General features: G+C 49.5%; 1 protein-coding gene across 4 annotated transcripts in view; it reads left to right on the top strand.

Annotated features, from left to right (window-relative positions):
• The window catches only part of CHST11 (carbohydrate sulfotransferase 11), a 286,833-nt gene that overhangs the window by 214,272 nt on the left and 58,163 nt on the right, over nt 1-14,398 (top strand). For 2 of the 4 annotated variants that reach the window (XM_019918580.3, XM_019918579.3), the window contains exon 3: nt 5,443-5,472. The exons of the other annotated variants lie outside the window; for them this stretch is intronic. In XM_019918580.3, the coding sequence (XP_019774139.1) occupies nt 5,443-5,472 (30 nt within the window). The remainder of the gene's footprint in view (nt 1-5,442; nt 5,473-14,398) is intronic. 4 annotated transcript variants of the gene reach the window in all.

Below are 14,398 nucleotides of genomic sequence, written 5' to 3'. Positions count from 1 at the left end.
AATCATTAGGTGACATTGCCCCATTAAGAGAGGTAAGACTCAAGAAAACAGGAACATAGTTCTCAAACACACGTATGTGCATGTGCATGTGCGTGTGTGTGGCCATGTAGTTCTACTTCTCGAGCAAGCGTTTCCTGAGCACCTACTCTGCAGAGCCCTAGAGACATAAAAGAGACTGAGGCACCGTTGCTGGCAGAAAAGGGAGCGCCAGGCAGCTACTTCAGTCTTTTTTCGGAACTAGTGACAAGAATGCTTCCTTGCGCTCCATTCTGCCCCTCCTGTGCTTTACCTTACTATTAAATCATTTTAAAAGTTCTTTTCCCCCACGGCACTTGGCCGGAAGTGGGGGAAGGCATCCGCTGTGCAAAGCAGCCCTCGTGTGTCCCGTCACAGTTCTCCTTTCTTGTGCACACCCGGTGTTGCCACATACAGGGGTGACTTGCATGTGACACTTGGCTGTGAAGTCATGTTCCTGGACTGCTGGGAACAGTGGGACAGCCTGGGAGGAGCTGACGGGATGAATAACATTAGTGGAGGTGTACATGTACCGAGGACATTGTGTAAATAAATGATGTGACCCCCCCCCCACCACCCTATTTTGGCAGTGGTGCAGGGCTGAGAAAGGGACACGTGGGAAAGGAGTTTATTTTTCCTTTGCTAGAGCAGGCATTCTGAGTGTACACAAAACATAGACCCCAGGGGAACCTCTAGGTATGTTAAATCACCATCTGCACCCCCTCTTCTGTGTGAAGACCCTAGTTGGTGGGACTCACAGAATAGTTTCTCAAGTCTCCTGCTTGGTTCCCACCCACTCTACCTTTTTTCTCCTTCCCTCTCTCCCTCTCCCTCTCTCTTTCTTTCTTTTCTTTCTCTCAATTTGGAAAATCTTCGAAGATAAAGCAAATGATATAATAAACACTCTTTTACTCACCATCCCCAGTTAATGAATATAACATTCTGGCGTCTTTGCTTCAGCTCTTTTATAGGTCTGCCATATAATAGGGATAAATCGTCATCAACATAGAAGTCTCTTTTGAACCTCCTCTTCATCTCCCTCCTCTCAGCCTCCTATTATGAATATACTATGTAAATCCCAGTCTGTGTTTTCACACTTTAACTTCTACTGTGTGTAGCCGTATACGATACATAGTATAGCTGTGTGTGTCCACAGTTCATATAGGTACTGTCATCCTGGATATATTATTCTTCAGTTTGCCCGTTCCACTCAACCTTGTGTTTTGAGGTTCAGCCCCATGGATCTCTTAGTTTAATTACTGTATCGTTATCCTTCATATGACCGTACCACATTTTATTTATCCATGTCTCTATAGATAGAAACATGGGTTGCTTCCAATTTGGCGTCATTAGAAACAGCACTGATTTGAACATTCTGGTGCATGTCCACCTCCAGATGCACAAGTGCAAGAGTTTCCCTACAGTCTGTGTGTCGAGACACCCACCAGCAGTGGGCCGGGGCTCCTGTTTCCCTGTATCCTCCCAGCCACTTGATTCGGCAGGTGTTTTGCATGTCTTACCAAATGAATGACCTCTCTATTGAAAAAATTGTAAAATAAGGGGGAAAAAATGAGGAGCTGGCACAGAAGTGTCATCAGCCTGCCCTCAAAAAGGAATGCTTTGTAAATCCCAGGTTCAGCGTCTTCCTTCCACGGGGCTCTTAGACATTCTGGCTTCGTGAGCCTCTTCTCTTTTAACTGGGACTTTTCAGCCTCTAGCACATCAGCATCGCATATTGGCTTTAGCCAAGTGAAGGGTGACTCCCTACAGCAATTTCACCAACTCTGGATTTTCTTCCTCCGGGTCCTTTGAAAACATCTGTGCTTCATCTCCCATCTGCTGTCAGCACTTGGTCCAAGTCTCATTACCCGCCTCTCAGCTGGACAGCTGCCCCTCAACCTCACTGGCTTCCCGGCTTCAATACCCACCCCACCGCCTTTTAAGACTTCTGTTCATTTCCTACAATCATTTATCAACCCATTTGTTCATCCATCATTGACTGAAGCCCTGCTGTGTGCAACCCTGTAACTACAGTTATGGCTCCGAATCCAAATGCCGTAGCCTGGCCTTCAAGGCATTTCTCCATCCCAGCTCCAGCCCCTTTCCCCAGCATCCTTTCCACCTTCTCCACCCCACCCCGGGCATCCAGTCTCCTTGCCCACAGTTCTCCAAACACTCGTGACAGTGTTCTCACTCCCTCTGCCAAGGTTCCTGGTCTCCACCTGTTAAACACTTTGTGGTCGCTCAATTCCTGTCTCTGAGGCAGAACTTATCTTTTCCCTCCTATGTTCCCATAGAGCTTTGCACATCATTGCCCATCTTGCCAGCTACGGTGCAAACTCTTCCAGAGCATGACCCATCCTCATTCACCTCTGTAGCCTCAGGGCTGAGGGCCATGTCTGGCATACAGAAGGTGCTTGATTAAAGCTTTTAATGAATGTCTCCCAACTCCTTCATTGCTGCACTTACCTGTTCAGCACAGGTACCACTGCCGCCCAACTGTCCATTATTTGTTAAGGGAGTTTTCTGTTGAGCAAATTAGTGCCGGAGACATGATTGAAGGTTTGTTTAATCTTAAGAAAATTAATTAGTTTTTAAAGAGTTTAACGTAGCGTGTGCCAATGAATTTTTAATCAGGAAATCTTATCTAAAGCAAGCACTCTTTTGCGTTTACTCTATTTTTCAAAGTAATTCTACTGAATGTTATCAAATGTTGTCTTTAATTCAGATTTTGCTAATTCAGATCACGCTTGTCCTAGACCATGAATTAGAGAAGAGTCCTCACTTGCTATCTGGTCAATCCCTATTAGGCACCATAAATGACCGGGCTGTATTTTAGAAGCTCACTGTAGTCAGTCCAAAGTGAGATGTGCTGTAAGTGTAAAATACACACTGAATTTCAAAGACTTGGTACCCTCAAAAAGGAAAATCCCTCGTTAATATTTGTCAGATATTAATTACAACAATTATGTTTTGGACCTACTGAGTTAAATAAATTGTTGATTTCACCTGTTCCTTTTTACTCTTTTTTTTTTTTTTTTTTTTTTTTGCGGTACGCGGGCCTCTCACTGTCGTGGCCTCTCCCGTTGCGGAGCACAGGCTCCGGACGCGCAGGGTCAGCGGCCATGGCTCACGGGCCCAGCCGCTCCGCGGCATGTGGGATCTTCCCGGAGCGGGGCACGAACCCGCGTCCCCTGCATCGGCAGGCAGACTCCCAACCACTGCGCCACCAGGGAAGCCCCTTTTTACTCTTTTGATGTGGCTGCTAGAACACTGTAAAGTACAAGTGTGGCTTGCATTACATCTCTGTGGGGCGTCGCCGGTCTGGATTGTTGAGTCATGGAGAACAGGGTGCTTGCCTCCTGGTCAATTTCGGACAGTCGGTGTTCATTAAGTGTCTGTTGGATGAATGAATGAATGAGGTTGATCACTAACACATGGCTTCCTCTTATCTACTGTGGGACCTCAGACAAGCTGTTTCACTTCCCTGGGCCTCAGGTTTTCTCATGTGTAAAATGAGCGAGTAACCGGAGCCCTGTTATCTGCTTCCAGTTAGATCTCCAGTGATTTGGAAAAAGGATTTTAGTTCTCTACTTCCAGGGACTGCAAAACATTGCTCACTGGGGGCAGGAAATAATGGTGTCCCCAGCTTACTGAGTGGTGGGGTCAGAAGCCTCACTGGGAACCCTCTATAATTTCATCTTCTATTGCAGCCCTTCCCGGTTTGCTTCTTGGTCTCACTTAGAACCAGGAATAGTCTTGCTGCAACGCCCGTCTTTCTTACAGCTGTCCCCACATAACTTCTGGAATGTATTACTCATTTTTATCCCATCACACATAATTGATGACTCAACTCTAACAATGTCAGATTAAACATCAGTGAGGTTGTTTTCCCACTCCTACATTTGCACTGAAAATTATATATTCATGAGGCCATGTGGTGGTGGTCAAAAGGGCAATTAACAAAGTCAGATCATCTAGGTTCAAATCCCTCCCCCCGCATCTTACTGGTTATGTAACTTTGGGCAGGTTAACCCAGTACCTAATTTCCCTCGTCTGTAAAATGGGGAAAATGCTAATAATTAACTCATGTAAGACGGAGAGGGTTACATGAAAATAATGTATGCAAAGCAATTAGCACGGAACCTGGCACCTGGTAATATTATATATAATTAATTATATATCATAATTCATATATATATATGATTATGCTGTTGATTTCATTTTCAAAACCTTTATTCCATACCCACGCTGGGCCAGACATTATTGGGATATCACCCCATATTCCAGAGAGAGAAAGTTTTCCCCCCATTATAGCAGCTTTTAGGGAAAATGGCATAGCAAAAAGATTAAGGGCGTAAGCAGTCATGAGATTCAAAAAGGGAGAGTCAGAGGGGCTGGCCAGGCAAAATGTAACAGGAACAACAACAACAATCATAATAATAATGCTAAATGCCTTCCATAGTCTAGTCCCATTACACGTTCGTTACACGTGTGGTCTCATTTCGTCTTTATAACTACTTCATTTGACACATGGAGAAGCTGAGTCTCAAAGGCTGAGTCCAAGGTTGACCTCCTACTGAGTGAATCCAAACTCAAGTCTTTCTGCCCACAAGTCCTCTGCTGCTTCTACCACCTCCACGTCTCTCCCTTCAAGTGATGGGGTCATTTCTTCTGATGTGTCTGAAAATCTTCTTTTCCTATAAGAAGATATTTTCCTCCCCAGCATTCTTGAAAATCAGGCAAAAACAAATCACTGAGGTTGAAACCAGAAGACTGCCACTTTCTGCGAAGCGTGTCCCTCAGGCACACCGTGGGTGGGCTGTCCTTGTAGTAGAAGAGGGGTCTGGTGATGATTAAAGCTGGGATGGTGGGCTGAGCTACCTGGGTGAAGGGAGCTCCCTATCGTGCAGGAGACTAGCAGAGGCTCGAGGTGCAGCACTCAGGAATGGTCAGCATTTTGCGAGACCGGCGAGGTCCCTCCAGGTGAGACTTCAGAATGGAAAGTCAGGGATGCAGCAGGAAATTAGACAGGAAGACAGGACCTGGGCCGCCCCAAGCCCGCTCTGCATGTTCAGTTCTGGTGAGAGTGGGCAGGGAAGGTGGAGCCTGACACCTGCTGCGGTGCTGGGACATGGCGGGGCACAGCCCTGTGACCCTGGCCACAGACTGTCCTATGGTTCCCTCCCCCAGCCCTGGGCTCCAGTGTTTCTCCAGGCCAACGTCTCCTGGGGTTGGGTCAGGGTGGACTCAGCAGACACTCACTGCTGGTAGCCAGGCTGGGCTGGGGCGGGCAGGACTCACAGGTTCATGAGCTGCACCAAGCTCATGGTCACGTGGGTGCCAAGCTCACCGCGGATTCTAAAACGTCCACCTTTTATTCGTTCGACAAGCAGGCTGAGAAATTCTTCTCTCTTCCATTTTCAGAGATCCTTGGAGAGAGTTTCTCCACCTTGGGTAAGTCACGATAGCGTCTCCTTTGCTTGCCATTTACAAGTTGTCTGTGGCCCACTTCAAAGACACCCTAATGCCAGCACCTCCTAGGTGCTCAGTAAATAGTAATTGCTAACAGTTGGGGAGTGCTTCACTCTGTGACAGTGTTCTAGATCGTGCTCTGTACTATTTCACTGAATCCTCTCAGCAATTCTGTGAGAGTTCACGGCAGTCCTGATTTATAGATGTGGAAACTGAGGCACACAGAGGTTGAGTCCTTTGCCCAAAGTCACACAGCTAGCGAGGTCAGAAACCCAGGCGGCCCTGAACCTGAGCGCTGAACACGGACACGAAGCTGCAGACCTATGGGATGGGTGTTGGAGAACTGAGCCCAGGTGATTCCTCAGGGTCCATCAGGAAGCTTCAGGAAGGGCTCAGACAGCCCTCCGTGCCAGGAGGTCGAACCACCTCCAGCCCACTGCAGCAGGTCGTCTCTCTCCCCTGGTCCCTCAGCTCCTTCCCTGAATCGTCCCTGCCCCCGGCAGTGTCTTAAAACATGTTGGAAACATTAACTGGTCCCCTGCTATGCGTCCTCGCTGGTGTTGGCTCAGACAGTGCAGTTTAGATATCTTTCCAAGGGCAGACAGCGGGTCAGTGAGAGTCGATAATGGATTCCAGCAGATAGGACACCGATCAGATGGGATGCGAGCCTGGCGTCCACCTCCTCCTCGTGCGCTAGCAGCGGCTGGGCGCTGCCCCCAGGGAGGGGCCTGGGCCCCGGGGCACCTGGGGGACTCAGCAGGCGGGTGGTCAGGGCTGATCTCCTGGCCACTCAGGCTCTCTGGGCATCTTCCCTTGTCAGCATGCCCTCCCATGCCTGCTGGTTCTTGGAAACTCACCGGGCTGGGGCTTTTTGTTCCCTGCTGCATTCACTGCAACAGTGCCAGCCCATAGTAGGTGCACAACAGGGTATTTGTTGAATGAAGAGCATTATTTGGCTGACACGTGGGCCCCCTGGGCTCCAGTCTTGTCTCCCCATCTGCTTCTTGGATGTCTTCACTGGACGTTGCACGTGTAACACACCCGGAGCTGCCGAAAGCCGCTCAGCTCCCATCTCCCACCTCGGCGCCTGGGAGCCCCCTCCTTCCGGCTGCTCAGGACAGGCTCCTCAGAGCCCGTGCGGACACCCTCTTTTTTCACGCCACATGTTCATCCAAGACACAGTTGCTCTCAGCTCTGCCTTCAAAACAGACCAGGAAGGCAGTGGCTTCTCCCCACCCTGCCTGCTGTCTCTTTCCTGCAGTCTCGCCTGGACCATCCTTGCTTCCACCCTTTTCCCCACCAAAGAACATTCTAATGCTTTAGCCAGAGCTGTTCTAGAACGTAAGTCAGATGACGTCGCTCCTGCACGCACACCTCCACCTCACTGTGAAGGCCCAGGTCCTCCCCGAGGCCTGGGAGGCCTGGCGCTCACCACCCTGTTCATTCCAGGCTCCCTGTGCTTCCTCAGACACGCCAGGCACACGCCCAACTGGCCTCTGTCCTGCTTCCCCAGATACACTCGTGGTTAGCTTCTGAGGAATCACTTGTGATGCTTTGAGGATTAATGAGTTAACATGTGAAAGGCATTTAGGGCAGTGCCTGGCTCGTTAGCTTTTAGTTACTGCTGCGTTCTTACCGTGGATGCTCGGAGTCTAATTCGTAGCAGACACTCAGGTTGGTCAATGGGCTACATGTCCAGGGCCTGGCCCAGTGCCTTGGACCAAGTGGGAACTCAAAGGTTTGTTGAACTGCAAATGTAGAGGTGAGGCAGTGCACACCCCGCCTGGTCCAGGCCATGAGAACTGAACAGTTTGAGAAACAGTTGGGAGCCCATCATTTCTGTGTCCTCTGAGGCAAGATCTCCTGCCTGCCCTCACTGCTCCACCAGCCTGGGGAACTACCCCTGCTTGGGTCCCTTCCCCAGGGCCTAACCCTTACTTCCCGGCTCCAAGCTCAGACATCAAGAAAGCCAGGGATGAGGTCTCCTGGCAGGAATTGAACCCCTGACCCAGCTGATGGGGTGGCTGAGACCATGGGGAAAGTGAGCAAGGGATAAGGTCTCCTGGCGGGAATTGAACCCCTGACCCAGCTGATGGGGTGGCTGAGACCATGGGGAAAGTGAGCCAGGGATAAGGTCTCCTGGCAGGAATTGAACCCCTGACCTAGCTGATGGGGTGGCTGAGACCGTGGGGAAAGTGAGCAGGGGATAAGGTCTCCTGGCGGGAATTGAACCCCTGACCCAGCTGATGGGGTGGCTGAGACCATGGGGAAAGTGAGCAGGTGACCAGATAGAGGCGGCTTCCCCTGCAGAGATGATCCCTTTGTGCCGGGCTTGACTGCCATCACCTTGGGCGCTCAGGCTCTGCCCAAGCATTCTGGGAATTGCCGATGGTCAGGGAAGGGGGGCGTTGGGACCTTCTGCCTCGGCTGTCACCGCTTCTGGCCTTTCCTTTCTTGACGCCTCCACTGGAAGCTTTTGCGCCAGAGTCTGAAGATGAAGGCTGTGGCCCGAGTCTCTCTTGGTCTCTCTCCAGGGCAGAAAAACCTTGTGAATCAGCTCTCTGTTTAGAGTAGCTTCTAATTTGAAGCAGCTGCTGTCCCCAAGCACCACTCTGTTGGTGTCCCAGAACGCCAGCCTTCAGAGGTCTCCGCTGGTTAATGCGACCTTGGCTGTTTGTTCCTGAGGTACAGAGGGAAATGGAAGGTTGTTGTGTCCCCTCCCAGGGCCCCCTCGTCCCCTAGGACCACCCCGAGAGGCACGCAGAGCTGCACGCCCAGCTTCAACCGCAGGGCACCCGGTAGGGGGTATTCAGTGCATGAGAGTTTCTGCCCGTTCATGTTCCATGTGCCCCAGTGTGTTGGAAAACAAACGCATGGAAACTGCTTATAAATAAAACTACACCATGAAACTGCCCTCCTACTCGGAGGAGCTGACCCAGCTGTTTGTCAGAGAAGCATCTCTGCTGCTGGTGCACAACACGCCCTTTTTAGGCAAAACAAAGAACAACGCTCTGTGCCCACGGAGCTTGCTTTTGGAAGGATCTTGGTGTGGGTCATCTGGTTTCTGCAACGTTCTTACTTTTTAAAAATTTTATTGAAGTATTGTTGGTCTACAATGTTGTGTTAACTTGTGCTGTGGAGCAAAGTGACTCAGTTATACATATATGTATTCTTGTTCATATTCTTTTCCATTATGGTTTATCACAGGATATTGAATATAGTTCCCTGTGCTATACAGTAGGACCTTGGTAGCTATCCATCCTATAGATAATAGTTTGCCTCTGCTAGTCCCAAACTTGCAGTCCTTCCCTTCCCCCTCTCACCTCCCCCTTGGCAGCCACAAGTCTGTCCTCTATGTCTGTGAGTCTGTTTTTGTTTTGTAGATATGTTCATTTGTGTTGTAGTTTAGATTCCACATATAAGTGATATCATATGGTATTTATCTTTCTCTTTCTGACTTACTTCGCTTAGTATGCAACATTCTTATTTTGTGAGTGAAAGCATCATGGTGGGTTTGAAGTCAGGGAGACCCAGGTTTCAGCTCCAAATCTGTCACTTACTCACTGCATTTATTATGTCTCTCTGAGCCTTCATCTTATCATCTCTAAAATGGGAATGATAATACACACCTTGCACAGTTTCTGAGCGCACTAGAGACCATGTTGGTACAGAGCCCAGAGCATGGCAGGTGCGCAGGAAATGGGAGTGTTATTGACCCATGCAACAGCTATTTATTTTGAGCACCAGTTGTGTACTAGCTAGGGAATAAAAATGGCCCTTGTAGAATTAACATTCTAGATGAGGAGCCAGGTAACCAGATAAACAAGTCAAATAGGTAAGTCGGGAGGGAGGGCTGCAGTTTAAATAGTGTGTGCAGGGCAGGTTTGCTGAATAGATGGCGTTTAAGCAAGAATCTAAGGCAGAGAGGGAGCTGACCAGGCAGAGAGGGAGCTGGCCACGCAGACAGCCCTGGAGAAGCAATGCCAGCCTCGAGGGGGAGGCTTGCCCACCATCTTTGCTGCTTTTGACGTGAGCTTTCCTACACGTGTTCTCTGAACCCCATTGCCTGGCCTTCTGCCCCTTCATTTCTGAGCCTTACTGAGCAATCGAACCACCCTCCACAAGATTGACTGTGTCTTCAGGGAGTTTGTCTTAATAACAGAATTAATCAGACCAAACGTTATTTTATTTTAACTTCTTTATTGGAGTATAATTGCTTTACAGTGGTGTGTTGGTTTCTGCTGTATAACAAAGTGAGTCAGCTATATGTATACATACATCCCTATATCTCCTCCCTCCCACCCTCCCTATCCCACCCCTCTAGGTGGTCACTAAAGCACCGAGCTGATCCCCCTGTGCTATGCGGCTGCTTCCCACCAGCTATCTGTTTTACATTTGGTAGTGTATATATGTCCGTGCCACTCTCTCACTTTGTCCCAGTTACTCTTCCCCCTCCCCGTGTCCTCAAGTCCATTCTCTATGTCTGTGTGTAAGTCAGAAAGAGAAAAACAAATACCGTATGCTAACACATATATATGGAATCCAAATGTTATTTTGAAATGTTCCAGGGAAAGAATGACTATGAGCCAGTGTAGGGCTGCCAAATTCTAATATGGAGCACTTGGGGCAACATGCAGCTAAAAGGCGAGGGGAGAGCAGGGCTGGGGAGCGACAGACAGAACCGTGACTGGTGTCTGAATCAAGGTCAGTTTCTAACCTGTGACAGTGGAGACTGGAGACAAAATACAGGATAGCCCTTCTCCCCTGCCTCTTGCTATGGCCAGCTCCTTTTCATCACTCAGGTCACCTCCTCCGGGAAGTCCTCTCTGAGCAGCCACTGAATTACCTTCAGAGATTTTGTCGCCACCTGACATTATCTTAAGTGTTTTGGGGTCTGTGGTTTATTTTCTCCTTTAGAATGAAAGTGCCAGGAGGGCAGGAAACTTGTTTCCCAAGAACCCAGACAAGTAGTTGGCACCTAGTAACTGCTCTATGTTTGTTTGATAAATGGATGGATGAAATTGCTTTATATAGAGCTGGGGGAGGAATCACTGTAGACCAGTCTTTTTCAAACTGCAGGTCATGTCCCATTAGTGGGTTGCGACATAAGTTTAGCTGGCGTTTAAAAAAATGAAATAGAAAAGAATTTAAAATATCAGAGTGCATTACACATGGTAAGGGTCAGTATTGTTTTAAGAAAAATGTATACATGCATGTGCATATATCCCATATATATGCAATGACATACTTTATTTCTCACTGTGGAGTAGTCAGAAAAGTTTGAAACTCAACAGTGAATTCTAAGTTTTCTCAGGCTCGATCTTCAAAAGGCACATTCTTCCCTCAGAGACTGTAAACATAGTTACATAAAGTTTACATTCTGGGGCCCCAAAGCCAAACTTTAAGAAAAGATTCCTTTGTTTCCTATTAACTGAAAAAAATGAATAATTTTCTGCTGCACAGGGGACCCAATCTCCTAGGTCTCTCCTGACATGCATGGGGTTATTTACACACTCGCACACCCATATACACAGTCACGCAGATACACGCCCAGCCACATACAAGCACACACACATACACACACGCACCCAGACACATACACACTCTGTACACACACAAACACACACTCGTACACACAGACATGAACACACAGTAATACTCACAAATATATATCTATAGATACAAACATATATGTACACAGTGACACACAGATACAAACCCATTGGTGTATCCACGGAAACGACATAAACAGACACCTTATAAATATGCACATGCGTGCACACACACACACTTACACCCACTCAGGAACAGCCTTACTTTTTCCATTTTGTGCACGGTGCCCCCCTCCACTGTGGAGACTCCCGGGCCATTTTCAGACGGGCACTCAGACAGGGGCACCCGCAGAGCCCAGCCTGCCCCTGACCAGCGTCCACGGGTAGTCAGGCTGGGCGAGTCCACAGGCTTTGCAGGGACAAACTTGCATTTGAACTCGCACTGACTGGCTGAGTGACCTGGGTCAGAACCCTCCATCTCACAGAGCCTGATCCCTTACCTGGGAACTGGGGTAGGTCACACCTACCTCACAGGGGTCAGGAGGCAGTGGAACGAGCTGAGAGCGGGCATGGCATACTCGCCAGCTGCCCCAGCAGGAGCGTCAGGACCTGCTGTGCCTCTCTGTGTGATGTCGGACCAGCTCCCTGGCCCATGTTTCTTTTGTAACAAGGGGATATCGCCTCTCCGGCAGAATCCTTGAGGGGAGGAACTGAGATCCACAGGACGATGCGGGCACAGTGGCTGACGAAGCTTGTCACGCACTCTATCCCCCAAGGCTGCATCTTCCCCCTACCGCCATGCATCCCACCCCGTGCTGTCCTCTGGGAGCACACAGAAGCCAGGCTGGGCTCTCCCTGGAAAACCCCTCTCTCTGCCATTTAAAGATCCTCCTTTGAAATAACATCCGTAACTTTGGGGATGGATCCACTCTCACTCCTGCGTTATAGAGAGCAGCCTCCCCATCTCTGGAAGGCTTTGGTATAAGGATCCCATGTTACCTGCATTGGGGCCCCCTGGGGTCTCCCTGGGGCACGTCAGTTGAAAAGATTGTGTCATTTTCACCTTCATAGTTTCATGGCCTCTGGCCATCGGGGAGGAGATGACAAGAGTCGTGAACGTAGGGAAAGAGAAAGGTCACCAGGATGGAGTGGGATGGCGGTCCTGGTCCAAGGACGAGGCACGTCCCAACAGAGCAGCCAGGGTGGGGAGGAATAACGCATCCCACATATCTTCTGCCTTACATTTTGCCTCCGGAACAATACAGAGCAGCAGGTGTCAGTGACAAAGAAACTGAAAAACGAAGAAATGCATAAAACGTAAGCAGAAAGCAGCGGAGTTTGTCTGCCACCTGGCACTGCCCCCTGGCCATCCCAAGCCCAAGTCCACGTGTGGGGAGCCCGTGAGCTGCACTGCCCACAGACCCGCCACGCGCCCCCGTGGGCTCCACAGCATCCTCTCTTCTTCCCTCTGTCATCAGCTAACAAATGAATGTTTATTGAGTCTCTGACATATGCCCGGCTCACGCCAGGTGCCTTTGGGGACAGGAGAGTGACGGAGATAGACGCCGCCCTCATCGAGGTTTTCAGATGTTATCTGAATCATGACACTGCCACTGCCAGGCATGCTGGGAGATTTGTTTCTCTGCCAGTTCAGGGCAGAGCTGGGGAGGCTGGTTCAAACAAAGTGGTTAACTGGGCACATCTCATTTAATCCTTACCACTTCCCTCGGAGGAAGGGGCTGTCGAAGAACCCAGAAAGTTGCAGGGCTGGGATGTCTGGTCAGCATGTATGGTTCTTTCATTTAGAAGCCAGTCACAGAGAACCACATACTGTATGATTCCAGTTTTGTGAAATGTCCAGAATTGGCAAATCCACAGAGGCAGAAAGTAGTTTAATGATTGCTTAGGGCTTGGGGGAGGCAGGGGCTGGGGGGGGATAGCTAAGGAGAGCGCTGGTAGGTACGGGGTTTCTGTTTGAGGTAATGAAAATGTCCTCAAATGAATCGTGATGATGGATGTCCAACTCTGTGAATATTGAAACCCATTGAACAGGACACTTGAAATGGGTGAGTTGTATGGCATGCGAATTTTATTTCAAAAAAGCGAGTTTTTGATTTTTCATTTAAAGTCGAGCCCTCTCCCTCCCACTCAGCTGGCCTGCTCCTGCAGCTGGGGAACAGCTGGGTCAGGATCTGCTCTCTCTCTGCCTTGAGCTTTTAAGTGAGGGGGGCGGGAGGAGTGGGAAAGATGCAGGAAGATTCGTGCACGAATTACGCAGTCTTGAGTTGGCCTTGTCTCTCTCTAGACCCAGCAGATGCTTCCAGCAGGGCCTCTCGTGGGTTGTTTGGAGACTTCTCTGTCCCTAAGGATCTCTCACCTTCTTTTTCCATAACGAGGCTCTGTTCCAGTTTGTTGCTGCCGCCTCGTTCCTCGGGATTGGGAATTCCATAGTTACCATGCGGGTGGCATGGGTACCATGCAAGGGATGAGCCTTGAGGGCCCTCCTTGAGTGGGGCCCCCATCTGGTCCTTGGGAAGCCACATCCACCTATTCCCTGATGAAGTCTGAGAGGGCGGGCTGCTCTCCAGTTCAGCAAGCGTTATTGTCAAAGCTGCTAGGAAGTGGCAGATTTGAGCCTCAGACACTGGGTAGATGTGGCCCCATAAATGGCGGGGAGGCACATATATTAAATTCTTCGGTGATTTCAAAGCTGCCCTCCCTCAATTTAAGATGAAGGGGGAGGGGCTTCCCTGGTGGCGCAGTGGTTGAGAGTCCGCCTGTTGATGCAGGGGACGCGGGTTCGTGCCCCGGTCCAGGAAGATCCCACATGCCGTGGAGCGGCTGGGCCCGTGAGCCATGGCCGCTGAGCCTGCGCGTCCGGAGCCTGTGCTCCGCAACGGGAGAGGCCACAGCAGTGAGAGGCCCGCGTACCGAAAAAAAAAAAAAAAAAAAGATGAAGGGGGAAACCTCCTAGCCCTCTCACTTGGGTGTGTTTGCAGGTGGGATTTTGGCGGTTCAACAGCTCTCTCCGGTAAACCACTCTAAAATCTTTCCCATCTCCTAAAACTCCACTCTTTTGTGTTGACGTGGGCAGGGCTGGGTGGGATTGTAGGTCGGGTTAAGAGTTGGGCCACTCAGCACTTGGTGCCTCCTTTGCAAAGTCTGCCTATAGTCCAGTACCTGCTTTGTATTGAGCCACCTTATGTATAATGTAGCTTTGTGCTTCATTGGAAACTTCCATTTCAGTATCCTGAGACAATTATAAAATATTTGCAGGGGAGGGAGATCATGTTCTCACATCTTCCCTGGAGCAGCCGTGTCGTGTTCAGTAAAACCATATTCATGCCAAGATGAGC

Source organism: Tursiops truncatus, chromosome 11 (assembly GCF_011762595.2).
Source record: "Tursiops truncatus isolate mTurTru1 chromosome 11, mTurTru1.mat.Y, whole genome shotgun sequence".
NCBI classification, from domain to species: domain Eukaryota; kingdom Metazoa; phylum Chordata; class Mammalia; order Artiodactyla; family Delphinidae; genus Tursiops; species Tursiops truncatus.
The sequence above is the reverse complement of the archived record's forward strand: the minus strand, read 5'-3'. Positions and strand labels throughout refer to the sequence as shown.